Source organism: Caenorhabditis briggsae, assembly GCF_000004555.2.
Source record: "Caenorhabditis briggsae complete genome, chrIII, whole genome shotgun sequence".
In the NCBI taxonomy this organism is placed as follows: Eukaryota; Metazoa; Nematoda; class Chromadorea; order Rhabditida; family Rhabditidae; genus Caenorhabditis; species Caenorhabditis briggsae.
This window is the reverse complement of record NC_013490.2, coordinates 13,515,725-13,528,805: the sequence shown is the minus strand read 5'-3', so window position 1 is coordinate 13,528,805 and position 13,081 is coordinate 13,515,725. Positions and strand designations below refer to the sequence as shown.

Genomic DNA, 13,081 nt, shown 5'->3' with positions numbered 1-13,081 from the left:
TGACCGCAACGCTCAGGCTGTTTATGGCTTGTAACTTTATTTATAGACAAGATACAATCATTCAATTAGTATCATTTTGTAGTGCTCGTTGAGTTCTATTGCAGCTAATTCAGTTGATTCAAAAATATTGATTTGAAAGAAACTATGGCAGGACCCGCGAAGATCCTGCTTACGAGTATGCCTCTAACTTTGACCCAATTTATCTCGTCTCTTGTAATTGCTATCAAAAAGTAGTAAACTACCAGAATATTTTTGACATTATAATAAACATTTTGTCAGTTGACAACGTTTTGATATCTCTTACAAGAAGCTAGCTAAACTGGCTTAAATTGAGAGGTGCCCTCTATTACAAGCTTTTCGGTAATTTTGAGTGTCTTCCCAACTTCAAGACAAACAATTGGTGGGTTTCAAAAATTTTGGGGTAATTGGGTTACAAAGCAATTTAGAAGTGAAAAATACCTTCGAAAAATGTGAGTTTCGTACTCCCGAATGGTGGATTTGGTACCCCTAAATTTATGTACCTCCTTGTACCCCCGAATAGTTATATCCTCCAAATTATGCGCCCAACTTCAACCCAATTTATCTAGCTTCCTGTAAAAGATATCGAAAGGTGGTCAACTAACAAAATAATATTAATATTATCATGAACATTTTATTAGTTGACCACTAACTCATATTTTCTACGGAAAACGAGATAAATGAGCTCAAAATTGGCCGCTGAATCTTCTAACCTTGGAAGACGCCGGAGGGCGCTGAGAAGCTGGAGCGGCGGCTTCCAATGGCTTCCAACTTTAATCTGATTTATCTAGCTTCCTGTGAGAGATATCAAGAAGCGGCCAATTAACAAAATATCGCTGATATTATTTTAAAAATGTTTTTAATTGAACACTTTCTGATATCTCTTACAGGAAGCTAGATAAATAGCCTCAAAGTAAGGAATGCCTTCCACTTGCTGCTCAACAAATTTTCTCAAATATTTTAGTATCTCCTTGCGGTACTAAAACATATTCTTTTCCCTCTCCTTGGCCATCTGCATAAACGTACATGTGTGTGTATGTGCTCAATTAAGTCGTAAAATTTGGGAAGACCATCAATTTTATACAAGCTCAGGGATCCCAGGGAAAAAGTGGGCGCTGCTCATTCAGCGATAATTAAAGAGACCGGATGCATGGAAAAATGTCAAAAAAGAGTTTTGGAGTTGTTCGGGATTTCTTTGAAGTTTTACCGACAGTTGTATAAATGAGAAAAAGATAGAGGGAGTCACTGTTTTTACGACATTTTTATCAGCTAGCAGGGGACAAGAAAGAGGACAACTTGAATGGAGGAAGAAGAGGAAGAAGAGGGATGCTCAACGAACATTATTATGATGATAATAAGAACAAACTGAAAATGGCAAAAACCCGGAAAAAAATCGGTCAAAACCAAGTGAAAATCAGGAAAAAATGGCTGATTTTGAACAGGAAAGAGTTGAGCCATTTCGACCTAATTTATTTTGGCTGGTGTACAAGGTATCAAAAAGTGGTCGACTAACAAAGTATTAGTGATATTATGGTAAACATTCTGTCAGTTGACAATTTTTTGATATCTTTTACACGAATCGAGATATATGGACTCAAAGTTGGTGGGCTCGAAGGAGTCGCAAGCTGGCAGCGCGACGCGCCACCTTTGATCTTAATTATCTCAGTTACTATAAGCGATATCAAAAATTCGTAAACAAAGAAAATGTTGGTGATATTATGACAATCATTTAGTGAGTTGATGAATTTTTGATATCTCTTACAGTAACCGAGATATATTGGCTCAAAGTTGGTAGTTGCAACAAGCCGTCGGGCGCAGAGTCGCTTGAGCGGTCATTCGCTGTCATCTTTGAGCTCATTTATCTCGGTTTCTGTAAGAGGTATTAAAAATTTGTTAACTAAAAAAGTGTTGGTGATATTATGATGAACATTTTATCAGTTAACAACTTTTTCATATCTTTCACAAGAAATGAGATATATGGGCTCAAAGTTAGAGGGGGGGTTCTTCAAAAAATCCTTTTAAAAAGGCTCAATCCAAAAAATGGCTTTCTTTTTATAGACAATTCACTAAATGGAATTCAAATGAATTTTCTATTCTTATCCCCAAATTCCTTGTCACCAATTTCCCAAATTCCTCCTCCTTCCAAGAAGTGATATCGCGGTGACTTCTGAGGATGACTCAATTCTCTCCTTCTGATTTATAGTCACCTATACATGAACCGTCCACTTTTTTATAGCTTGTTTTGCAACACACACACGGGCGGTCGGTCCCCCTTTTATAACAACTTTATGGTCCCCCTCTAGGAACATCTCCAGGTGTTTTGTTGTTGGTCCATAAAAAAGTCACACAGATCTGTATCTGTTGTTTTATATCAGATTTCTTTCTTTGCTCTTCTTTTTGAGGTTTCCGCCTGGCAGATAGATCTATCAGATGTTCCCGTGGGGGCCTTCTGTAAAACATCTGGTACGTCGGGAGGATTGGAGCAAGTTTACGACCCACCACACACACCGCAATACCGAATGGACCGATTATACATAGAAAACTGGTCCTATGGGAAGAAATACGGGGGCCAAACAAAATAGGAGCTCTTGGGGAAGAAGAGGACTGTCCGAAAAATACTGTACAACGTGGGACCCTAAACTTAAACCGAGAACTTGAACTGAAATTTGGAAAAAATTAACATTTTCGTATTTTCGGGTCATTTTTGCTCATAATCAGCTAATTTTCCATACTTGAAAAACGGTCCCTATCATAACTTTCTTCAGGATGAATATTTCTAGATTTACTAAATTGGAAGTGATAGAAGAGTTCAATAGCTACAAAATGATATTATTTGGGATACAGTATCTTGTAAATGAACAAAGTTACAAGCTAAAAACCGAGCCAATTTATCTTGGTTCCTGTCAAAGAAGTGGTCACCTGATAAATTATTTATCATTTTATCAAAAGTATTTTGTAAGTTGACAAATTCTGGATATCTTTCACAGGGAGCGAGATATATAGGCTCAAAGTTGACAGTGTGGGGTCCTTTGAACTAAAAATCATGAAAAATAAAAGCGAAATTCAATCGGAATCTAATTTACTGAGAAGTAGTCAACAAAGTATAAAGAAAGACTTAAAATCACTTAAAAACGGTCTGAAATTCAAGGAATAGAGGCCTATGAAAGTCCGTTTAAAATTTATCGAACATCGATCCCGGATTGTCCAAGGGGGGCAATCCAGAAAGTTAACTAGTTCAACCCATAATTCGATTTAAAATTGGAAATTCAGTTTGATTGAAGAAGTAACATGTAGAACTCGGCGAGAGCTACAAAATGATACTTAATTTGGCTAAATATCTAACTGACAAGTTTCAGAAAAACCGCCTGGACAGAAGGGGCTCCAACGCTATCAAATTTGCGCTCAATTATCTCGCTTCCTATCAGATATATCAAAAATATATCAACTGATAAAATGTTTTTCATTTTATCATTAACATTTTATCAGTTGGAGTTTTTTTTTTGATATCCTTGACAAGAACCGAGATAAATTGGCTCGGAATTAAAATTGTGGGAGCCCTTCTATCACAGATTTTACGGTGTTCAAATTCTTCTACCTTCTACCTAAGCTACACAGTCACAATTCATACAAAAAGATTAAAAATCGCTTGAAAACGATCCCAAGAAACATGTAAAAATCTAAATGACAAATTCTATCGACTAGAGGTTACTGTACTTTTTTGGTCTTTTTACACTAAATCAAGATTTTTCATCCCCTCGAAATTTTATGACTAGACCAATCACAAACCTCACCACTGAATCAATTTGTAAATTGACCTTGGCGCTAAAAGCAGGATCGTAAAAAAAAAAACAGAAAAAATCTACAGTAATCCATGGAAGACAACAGAACATTTTTTGTTCTCACTATCAGTCAATAAAATGATAGAGGGAGACATATTGATGGGAAATGTTAGCTAAAAGCTCCCTGTATTAGCAAATACGAGGGACAAATGCGTCGATAATAAAATTTGGGAGAATAAATTTAAAATTTGAGAAAAATGGGACCAATAATGGGGGTCAGAAACTAAAAAGAGCAGATATTTAGTTATAAAAATGTAGCTCAAAAAATATAGGCCTATGACTCAATTTGCCAGATATAAAAGCAAATTTTGCTTGTTCTGTCTGTCCGTCTGTAAATCCGGATGTCTCAATTTTTTTCCGATTTTTCCAATTTTTTCACATTTCAATTCCCAAAAACACAACCCTGTCCCAGTCATAAAACCCCGTAGATTTTAGAGCACACTTTCTCACTAGAATACACATTTTCGAAAATTTTATGGACCATAACAGTTCGTGTGTGTGTCTTCCCATGAGTCGTGCTCTCCAGGAAAGACACACATGCTGCACTTTCTGCACTTTCTGAGAAAAAAAAACTAGGAGTTTTCGAAAATTTTAGAAATAGACGGGGGACCAATCGTATTCTTGGGGGTTTCAAGGTAATTTCAAAACGCGAAAATCTTTGGGAATTATGATAATTTGAATTCAACGTCAGGGTTCAGATTCCAAAATTTATAGGATAATAAAAGCTCAAATTCGAAAGGAAATTGTCAAAAAATGAGTCATTAAGTGTCAAAAACGTTCGGAATCTTTAAAATTGGTTTGAAACTTTCAAAAAAATCGTCCAAAATGTTTCAAAAAACGGCTAAAAATCATAGAGAAATCTTAAAAATATTTTAGAATGAATAAAAATTGTTTAAATCAAAAAGTCTCAGACCCAGGAAGAATAATCTTTAAAATATTGTTTTAAAATTCTGATTTTTCCGTACTTTTAAATTCAGAAGTACAGAAAGGAAGTGCCAAGCTACTCGGTAAAATCTAAAGTACTAAAATGGAAGCTACAGTACTAAAAGTCAATTACGCAAGCCCATGGAACAAGACATGACCAAGAGGCTAACAATAACCAAGGAAATCAAAATCAGTACAATAGCCAGAATCAAGGCTACAGTAACCAAGAAAATCTGAACCAACAGAACACTCAGAACCAGTACAGTGACCCAGGAAGCTACAGTAACCAGCAGAAAACGCAAACTCAAGGAGGCTACAGTAACCCTATCTCTCAAAACCAGTAAAATAACCAGAATCAAGACTACAGTAACCCTGGATCACAAACTACGAATCAATTCCAAAATAATGGAATGTGCACCAATGTGACACTATTCTCGAATGTTAGTTGGCTACAGTAATCCCGCCTACAGTAATCCTGAAAGTCCTGGAATAGTCTAAAGAAATTGGAACGGAATAACCGATTATACAGATCAAGACAATTTCTCAGGCGAGTTTTTGAATTTGGCGGGAATTCGAAGTTTAAATAAATCAGTATCAAGGAGCTAGCTAAATTAACCCGGGAAGTTACAGTAACCAACAGAACACGCAAACTCAAGGAGGCTACAGTAACCAGAGAAATCAGAACCAACAGAATACACAAACTCAATACGGTAATCCAGGGAGCTACAGTAACCAGAACCAGCAGAATACGCAAACTCAAGGAACGAGACAGTATGATCAAGGAGTCTACAGTAACCAAGGAAATCAAAACCAGTACAGTAACCAGAATCAAGGCTACAGTAACCAAGGAAACCAGAACCAACAGAACACTCAGAACCAGTACAGTAATCCAGGAAGCTACAGTAACCAGCAGAACACGCAAACTCAAGGAGGGTACAGTAACCTAGGAAATCAAAATCAGTACAGTAACCAAGGAAACCAGAACCAACAGAACACTCAGAACCAGTACAGTGAACCAGGAAGCTACAGTAACCAGCAGAGTACGCAAGCACAAGGAAGCTACAGTAACCCTGGCTACAGTAACCAAGCAAATCAAAACCAGTACAATAACCAGAATCAAGACTAAAGTAATCCAGGATTACAAACATCGAATCAATTCCAAAATCATGGAATGTACACCAATGTGATACGATTCTCGAATTTTAATAATAATTATGGTGGCTACAGTAATCCCGCCTACAGTAGTCCTGGAAGTTCTGGAAATTTCAGGATGGTTCAAGGAAATGGAAACGGGATTACCGAAGAAGTCTTAAAACTAGTTTTAAGTCAAAAATTAAATCTGAAATTTTCAGATTGCTTCTTATCAATATTCATCATTGACAACGACCCAAATCCAATCCTACATGCAAAACGGAGCCAGACACGTCAGAATTTATCAATTTACTCATGTTTCGGAAGTTGTAAGGAATACGGTACCCTATACCGGAGCCAATTGGAAGCGTAAGATTCCGGGATCCTCAAATTCTGAAAATCCTGAATTTTCAGCTGTATTCAAAGGACAAGACATGTAAATTTGAGGACTTATGTTAGGCTTTTTTTTGAATTTGACGGTAATTTGTGGAATAATCAAATTAGTTTTGGGATCACGGAATGAAATAATCTACAATTTAAAGACATCCGGACACACAGATGTACATACAGAGTACCCGACCATAAAAAAAGAGTCATGGCGCCAGAGGACTCATCATCAAGAAAAAAGGACCGCCATGTGTGTTTTGTTTGTACACTTCCTGCAAAAAAAAGTGTCGGCTCTTCTTTTCTTTGTAACTTTTCGGCTACGTCGGTTCCTTCACTTTGTTTCCCACACGTGTTTAACTCGACCAATTAGTTCATAAAGAGAGAAAAAGCCGACACACTTCATGGGAGGTCATCAAAAAAAAAGCAAAAGACAAATAGAGGGTAATTGGTGACAAATGACTAAAGGAACGGGGAAATGAGGGGATTGGAGGGATTGCTAGAATTTACAGTAATCCAAAAGGAGGTAATGGAAGATATGAAGATTTTGACCGGCTAAAAAAAATTCCAAAAAAAATTATAAAATTATTTTTTGTTAAACATGATCTACTTTTTTTTACCAGAGATCAAAAAAAAAACTTTTTAGGGGATTACGGTAGCTGTAGTTCCTGTGATACCGAAAAACCAGATTTCCTCAATGTTATCATCAGAAGAAGAAGACGTCCGAAAATAGAAGAGAAGAAGGGGGACCATAAAATCTACAGTAATCCGATTTTCCCCTTTTTGGGGGGCTGTAAAACTGGCGGAAAATGGGTGCGGAAAAGAAAGAAGGAAATCATCAAAAAGGGGTTAACATCATAAAACTATTGGAATTTAGTCAAATGGGTGAATGAATAAGGTTGGAAGTTGAGAAACATATTACAAGGAGTCTATAATAATGACTAAAAAAGAAAAAAAAGACAAAACCACAAAAGGGATCGAACCCTTGACATTGCGCACAGGGAGTCGCGCCACATCCCCGACACCACGTCCCCGACTTCATCTCTTGCTACGGAAGGCGTATAGGTGTGTGCCGCATTTTCAGCTTCTCGCGGTGTTCATTGATGGAATATACCGTAAACACTCTAATATGTAAAAGGGGAACCGCACTTTGAGCCCATATATCTCGGTTCCTATGAAAGATATCAAAAAGTGGTCAACTGATGAAATATTAGAGATATTATGACAAACATTTTGTCAGTTGACAATTTTTTGATATCTAATACAGGAATCGAGATATATGGGCTCAAAGTTGGTGCCTTCTATTAGAGTGTTTTCTGTAATTTCAGAAGCTTCGAAAATCTCTAACTTTCTGTTTTAAATTGAAACATTCATTATCAACAACAAAAAATATGGTACATATTGGAAAGAAATTTCGGGATGAGATTAACCGTTAAACGGAAAACTGTTCACTTGGAATGAAATGTGGAAATTCGAGCCACCGTTGGCTCCACTCGTATATTGGGCTTGTGCGGTTCCGGGTGTCCTCGACACTTGTGATGTTCCCTGTGTAGCAGATGGATACGGTAGCGATTGGTTGTTCGCTAGAGCGTAGTTGTTTTGTGCCTGGAAATCGAAAAGAGGTATTGATGCGTTTAAAGGGCGAGGTACCATAGACACAATGACAGAATGACCCCACTAACTTTCATATAAATTATCTCGGTTCCTGTAAGAGATATCAAAAAGTGGTAAACTGGCAAAATTTTTATCATATTATCAGCATGATTTTTTCAATTTACCACTTTTTGATAACTCTTACAAGAGCCAAGATAATGGAGCTGCAAGCATAGGGGTCGCAAGCGCCGCCGGCCGCGTAGCTCAACCACCCGGCAACCTATACTTTGAGCTGGCTTATTTCGGTTCCTGTAAGAGATATCAAAAATTTGTCAACTGATAAATTGTTTATCATGACATTAGCAACATATTTTTAGTTGACCACTTTTTGATATCTCTCATAGTATCCCAGATAAATTGGTTGAAAGTTGACGGTTTGGGTGGCGTTATATCAGAGTGTGTACCGTAAGAATGGTCTCAACTTCAAAATTCAAACTTGACTAATTTAATTTATTAATTACCCTTAATCACTCCCTTTAATGGGAATTTGGATACCAAACGAGCTACACGGCCCAAAAACTCACCGTTTGACAAATTGGATTTACTTGATCCTGGAAAACCCTTCTCGCTTGTGGTGCATACTGTATCTGTTGTGTGGGTTGTGAATTCAGATTACAGTAGTTATAATTCTGTTGATTCGTTGTATCCCAATTTGCCACATTTCCAGTCTTCACGAAGTCTGACCATTGCTGACCCATCTGATTGGCAACTTGACGATCTTGAGGTGTGTAGTTCGAATTGGACCAGATGGTTTCGGACATTGTGATGAAGAACATGTCTTGTCCTTTGAATACAGCTGGAAATTCAGGCTTTTTAAACTTTAAGGGTCCCAGAATCTTACGCTTCCAATTGGCTCCGGTATCGGGTACAGTATTCCTTCCAACTTCCGAAACATGAGTAAATTGATAAATTCTGACGTGTCTGGCTCCATTTTGCATGTAGGACTGGATTTGAGTCGTTGTAAGGGAGGTGGATTGATCAGAAGCAATCTGAAAATGTTAGATTATATTTTTGGAGAAAAATTGGTGAAAAATAGCTTTAAAATGACCCAAAACTATTCTACAACATTTGAAAATTTTCAAATTCCCGCCAAATCCGACCCAGCCCCCCCCCCTCAAAACCAAAATCTCACCTGAGAAATTGTCTTGAGTTGTGAATAATCAGTAATACCGTTTCCATTTCCTTGAACCATTCCGAAGTTCCCAGAATTTCCAGGATTACTGTAGACGGGAATGCCACGATAGTTATTATTAACGTTGGAGAATTGTGTCACATTGGTGTACATTCCATTATTTTGGAATTGGTTCGAAGTTTGTGATCCTGGATTACTGTAGCCTTGGTTCTGGTTACTGTACTGGTTTTGATTTCCTAGGTTACTGTACCCTCCTTGAGTTTGCGTGTTCTGCTGGTTACTGTAGCTTCCTGGATTACTGTACTGGTTCTGAGTGTTCTGTTGGTTCTGGTTTCCTTGGTTACTGTAGCCTTGATTCTGGTTACTGTACTGGTTTTGATTTCCTTGGTTACTGTAGACTCCTTGATCATACTGTCTCGTTCCTTGGGTTTGCGTATTCTGCTGGTTCTGGTTACTGTAGCTCCCTGGATTACCGTATTGAGTTTGTGTATTCTGTTGGTTCTGATTTCTCTGGTTACTGTAGCCTCCTTGAGTTTGCGTATTCTGTTGGTTACTGTAGCTTCCCGGTTTAATGTAGCTAGCTCCTTGATACTGATTATTGGTCTGTGTAGCTGACCGCTGATCATATTGATATTGATTATTAGCTTGATTCTGATTATTCCCTCCCAAAGGATAATTATTAGCAATTATATTCTGCACCTGTCCAGTTTGACTTTGATTCAGCTTATTTTTCCTGGCAAAATCGAAAATCCAATTGTCCAAGTTCTCAGGATTCCCTCCATTTCCACTATTAATCAGCTTAAATGCATAATCAGCATCCTCATCCTGTACCGTACCAATAATAATTGGGATATTCGGTCTTTTCTGTGTCAGACTGTCAATGGACCCAGGTAGGAACGAAGTGTCCCTTACAATCATCCACGTGGCATTTGGTCCTCCCGGCTGTTGATTGACGAAAAAGTCGACGGTGTAGTTTTTCATGCAATTCTGAATATTTTGAGTCTGTCCAGAGTTCCATTGATCCGGGGAGATGTTACAAAGGGTTTCCGCCAACTGCTGAGAGGGATCGTCGTATTGAGCATTGGCAGAATTATAAGAGCTTCGTGCAGTTGTTGTCTCGGGTTGATATCCGTAGTTGGCGTTACCGTATCCTTGGTTTGGCTGGTCGTAGGAAGGTCTGGGAGTTGTTACTGGGACGTTTGGGTTTGTTGGGACTGCTGGGGTTGGGTTGTAGCAGGAGTAGACCGAGCCGGATTGGACGATAGCTTGGTTGAAGAGGTCTGGAAGTATTAGGTTCAGGGTGTCTGATTTCTAGCTCTATTCTGAGCCGAGGTACAGTGCCTTGAGTCGCAGACGACGAGTCAATCTGACTGTCTGCGTCTCTATCTCTTTAGGTATTTATTTTTCAGAAAAGTTGACAACGGATAAAATGTAGGAAATCGAATTTTACACATTTTTGTTCCAAGGGACGCAGACAACAAGGCACTCTGACTGTCTGCGTCTCTTCTATCACCGTTGTATCTCGGTTCACAAAAATGCTAGGAAATGAAAATCAGACAAAAAGCTGTATAATTTACGCTGTCCCCATCTCCTTAAATTTTTTGAAACTAACTCTGACTCATAGGACTTAAACAATGTGCCGACACTGCACACGCTCCATCATCCTGTCCAGCTACAGTAATCTGATTTGGATTCCCTCCGAAGTTCACAATTTCCGTTTTGATCCATTTCATAGCTTGCACCTGATCCAGCATTCCTAAATTCGATTGAACCGATTGTGTGTATGTGGTGAAGAATCCCAATGCGCCAATGCGGTACTGTAGGGTGACGACGACGATTTGGCGTTGAACCAGATTTGAGATGATTCCTTTCTCCTGGTTTTGGTCACATCCTCCGGTTGAGAAACCATTGGAACCATCGATTATGACCAGAACGGCAAGGTTGGCAGTGGTGTTTCCAACCTACAAGATTAGATTTTAGAAGATTCAAATTGTCTCGTTTCCTGTGAGAGATATCAAAAATCTGTCAACTAATGAAATGTTGGTGATATCATGATAAACTTTTGGCCAGTTGACAACGTTTTGATATCTCTTACAGAAATTGAGATAAGCAGGCTCAAAATAAAGTTGGCGCGGTGCTGAGCTATGCGCCTGCGACCCCATATGCTTGCAGCTGAATATATCGTTTTCTGTGAAAGATATCAAAAATTTGTCAACTGAGAAAATGTTACTGATATTATGGTGAACATTTTGTTAGTTGATTACTTTTTGATATCTTTAACAGGAATTGAGATATGCAAGCTCCAAGTATAGGTTGGAGCATCACTGAGCTGAGCTGTAAGTGGTCGGCGGCGCTCGCGACCACTATTCTTGCAACACTATTATCTCACTTCCTATAAGAGATATTAAGAATCTGTCAACTGATAAAATGTTTGTCATAATATCATCAACATTTTAATAGTTAACCTCTTTTTTATATCTTGTACAGGAAGTGAGATACTTGAGCTTGAAGTGCAGCTCACTTAAAAAAAATTTTCAATACATATCTAGCCGAAAATCTTACCTGTGGTGTATAGATATTCAAATAGAGACAATCCTCGTTCGTCGCCCCATTGGCATTCAGTTGGGGACATTTTGGACGGTAATACGTGGCATCTTGTAGTGTCGAATTGAATTGATTCAGAGGTTGTGGCGGCTGGAGACGCAGATTTCCGACGGGCGGTTGGCAGTAGGGAATTCCGGTGAACGCCTTGGCTTGGCCAGAATAGAGTTGGGATTGGTCATTTCCTGAAAAGGAGATAAGTAGAAAAGATCGGGAGTAGAGCTAGCTCAGCCACCGTATAACCGCTATTGGGACGCCAAGCTTTCAACTGCATTTTCTCTAATAGAAGCCTTAGAGACATACGTGCGCTTTGAGCTTAATTATCTCATTTTCTGTACAAGATATCAAAAAGTGGTTAATTGATAAGATGTTGCTGATATTAAGATAAACGTTTTGTCAGTTGACAGATTTTTCATATCTTTTACAGAAATTAAGATAAACAAGCTCAAAGTATTGGTTGGCGAATCGGTGAGCTACTTGGTCTGTTGCACTGGCGACCTTTATGGTTGCATCTCAATTATCTCATTTTCTGTATAAGATATCAAGAAGTAGTCAACTAATAAAATGTGTCTGATTTTATGATAAAAATTTCGTCAGTTGACAAATTTTTGAAATATGTTACAAGAACTGTGATAATAGAGCTCAAAGTGGAGTGGCCTTTTACGATATGTCCGCCGTTGGTCCGCCAGTGAACCGCCAAGCTTCATATAAAGTTCCGAAGCTACATAGGCGGCAAATTTCTTTTCACAAAAGCAGAAGAATGCTGCCAAACTTTCAGAATTCGAAAGTCTCACCCAAATCCACGGTCCTTCCTTGTACGGCTCCTTGAGAGCAGCTAACCGTAACATAATTGGACTGCTGATTCTGATTTTGGTACTGCTGACCATTTACAGACAAAAATAAGATAGAAAATATCATAAAAATGTTCGTCGGCCACCTCATCTCTCGTTCGGGGGGGAATAGTAGTAACTGAATGGGGGGCTCAGTGCTCTAAACTTATCACACTTTTCTCTCTGTGTCTATTTTCTCTTCAATAACCAGTTACCTATATATATATATATATTCTTAGTTACTTTTGCCACCCCCCCCGAAAAAATTTTTGGGCAAATAGTGAAAAGTTTCGAAAACGAGACAAAAAATTGTTTGTCTTAGAAGGAGTAATTGCTGATCAATGGGGGTAGTGGATGAATCATTGATCCGAGATTGGTCTGGATAGGTCAAAAAACATGGAAGTTTTGAAATTTTGAGAAATCCCAAAAAAATTAGCTATGAGCAATTTTGGATTTGATACAGATGTATTTTGCAATCCCTAGCTTTGACGCAACTTATCTCAGTTCCGGTAACAGATATCAATTAGTAATATGCTGATAAAATGTTGATGATATTATGAAAAACATTT

At 38.3% G+C, this 13,081-nt stretch overlaps 1 protein-coding gene across 1 annotated transcript; it reads right to left on the bottom strand.

The window, feature by feature from the left end:
- Positions 1-7,721: 7,721 nt before the first annotated feature.
- CBG23034 lies at positions 7,722-12,624 on the bottom strand (the record flags this gene model as incomplete). Its single annotated transcript, XM_045244616.1, has 6 exons — positions 7,722-7,901; positions 8,474-8,938; positions 9,082-10,361; positions 10,694-11,042; positions 11,644-11,867; positions 12,477-12,624. The coding sequence occupies 6 exons, from the start codon at positions 12,622-12,624 to the stop codon at positions 7,722-7,724; spliced, it is 2,646 nt and encodes an 881-aa protein (XP_045097696.1).
- Positions 12,625-13,081: the final 457 nt, after the last annotated feature.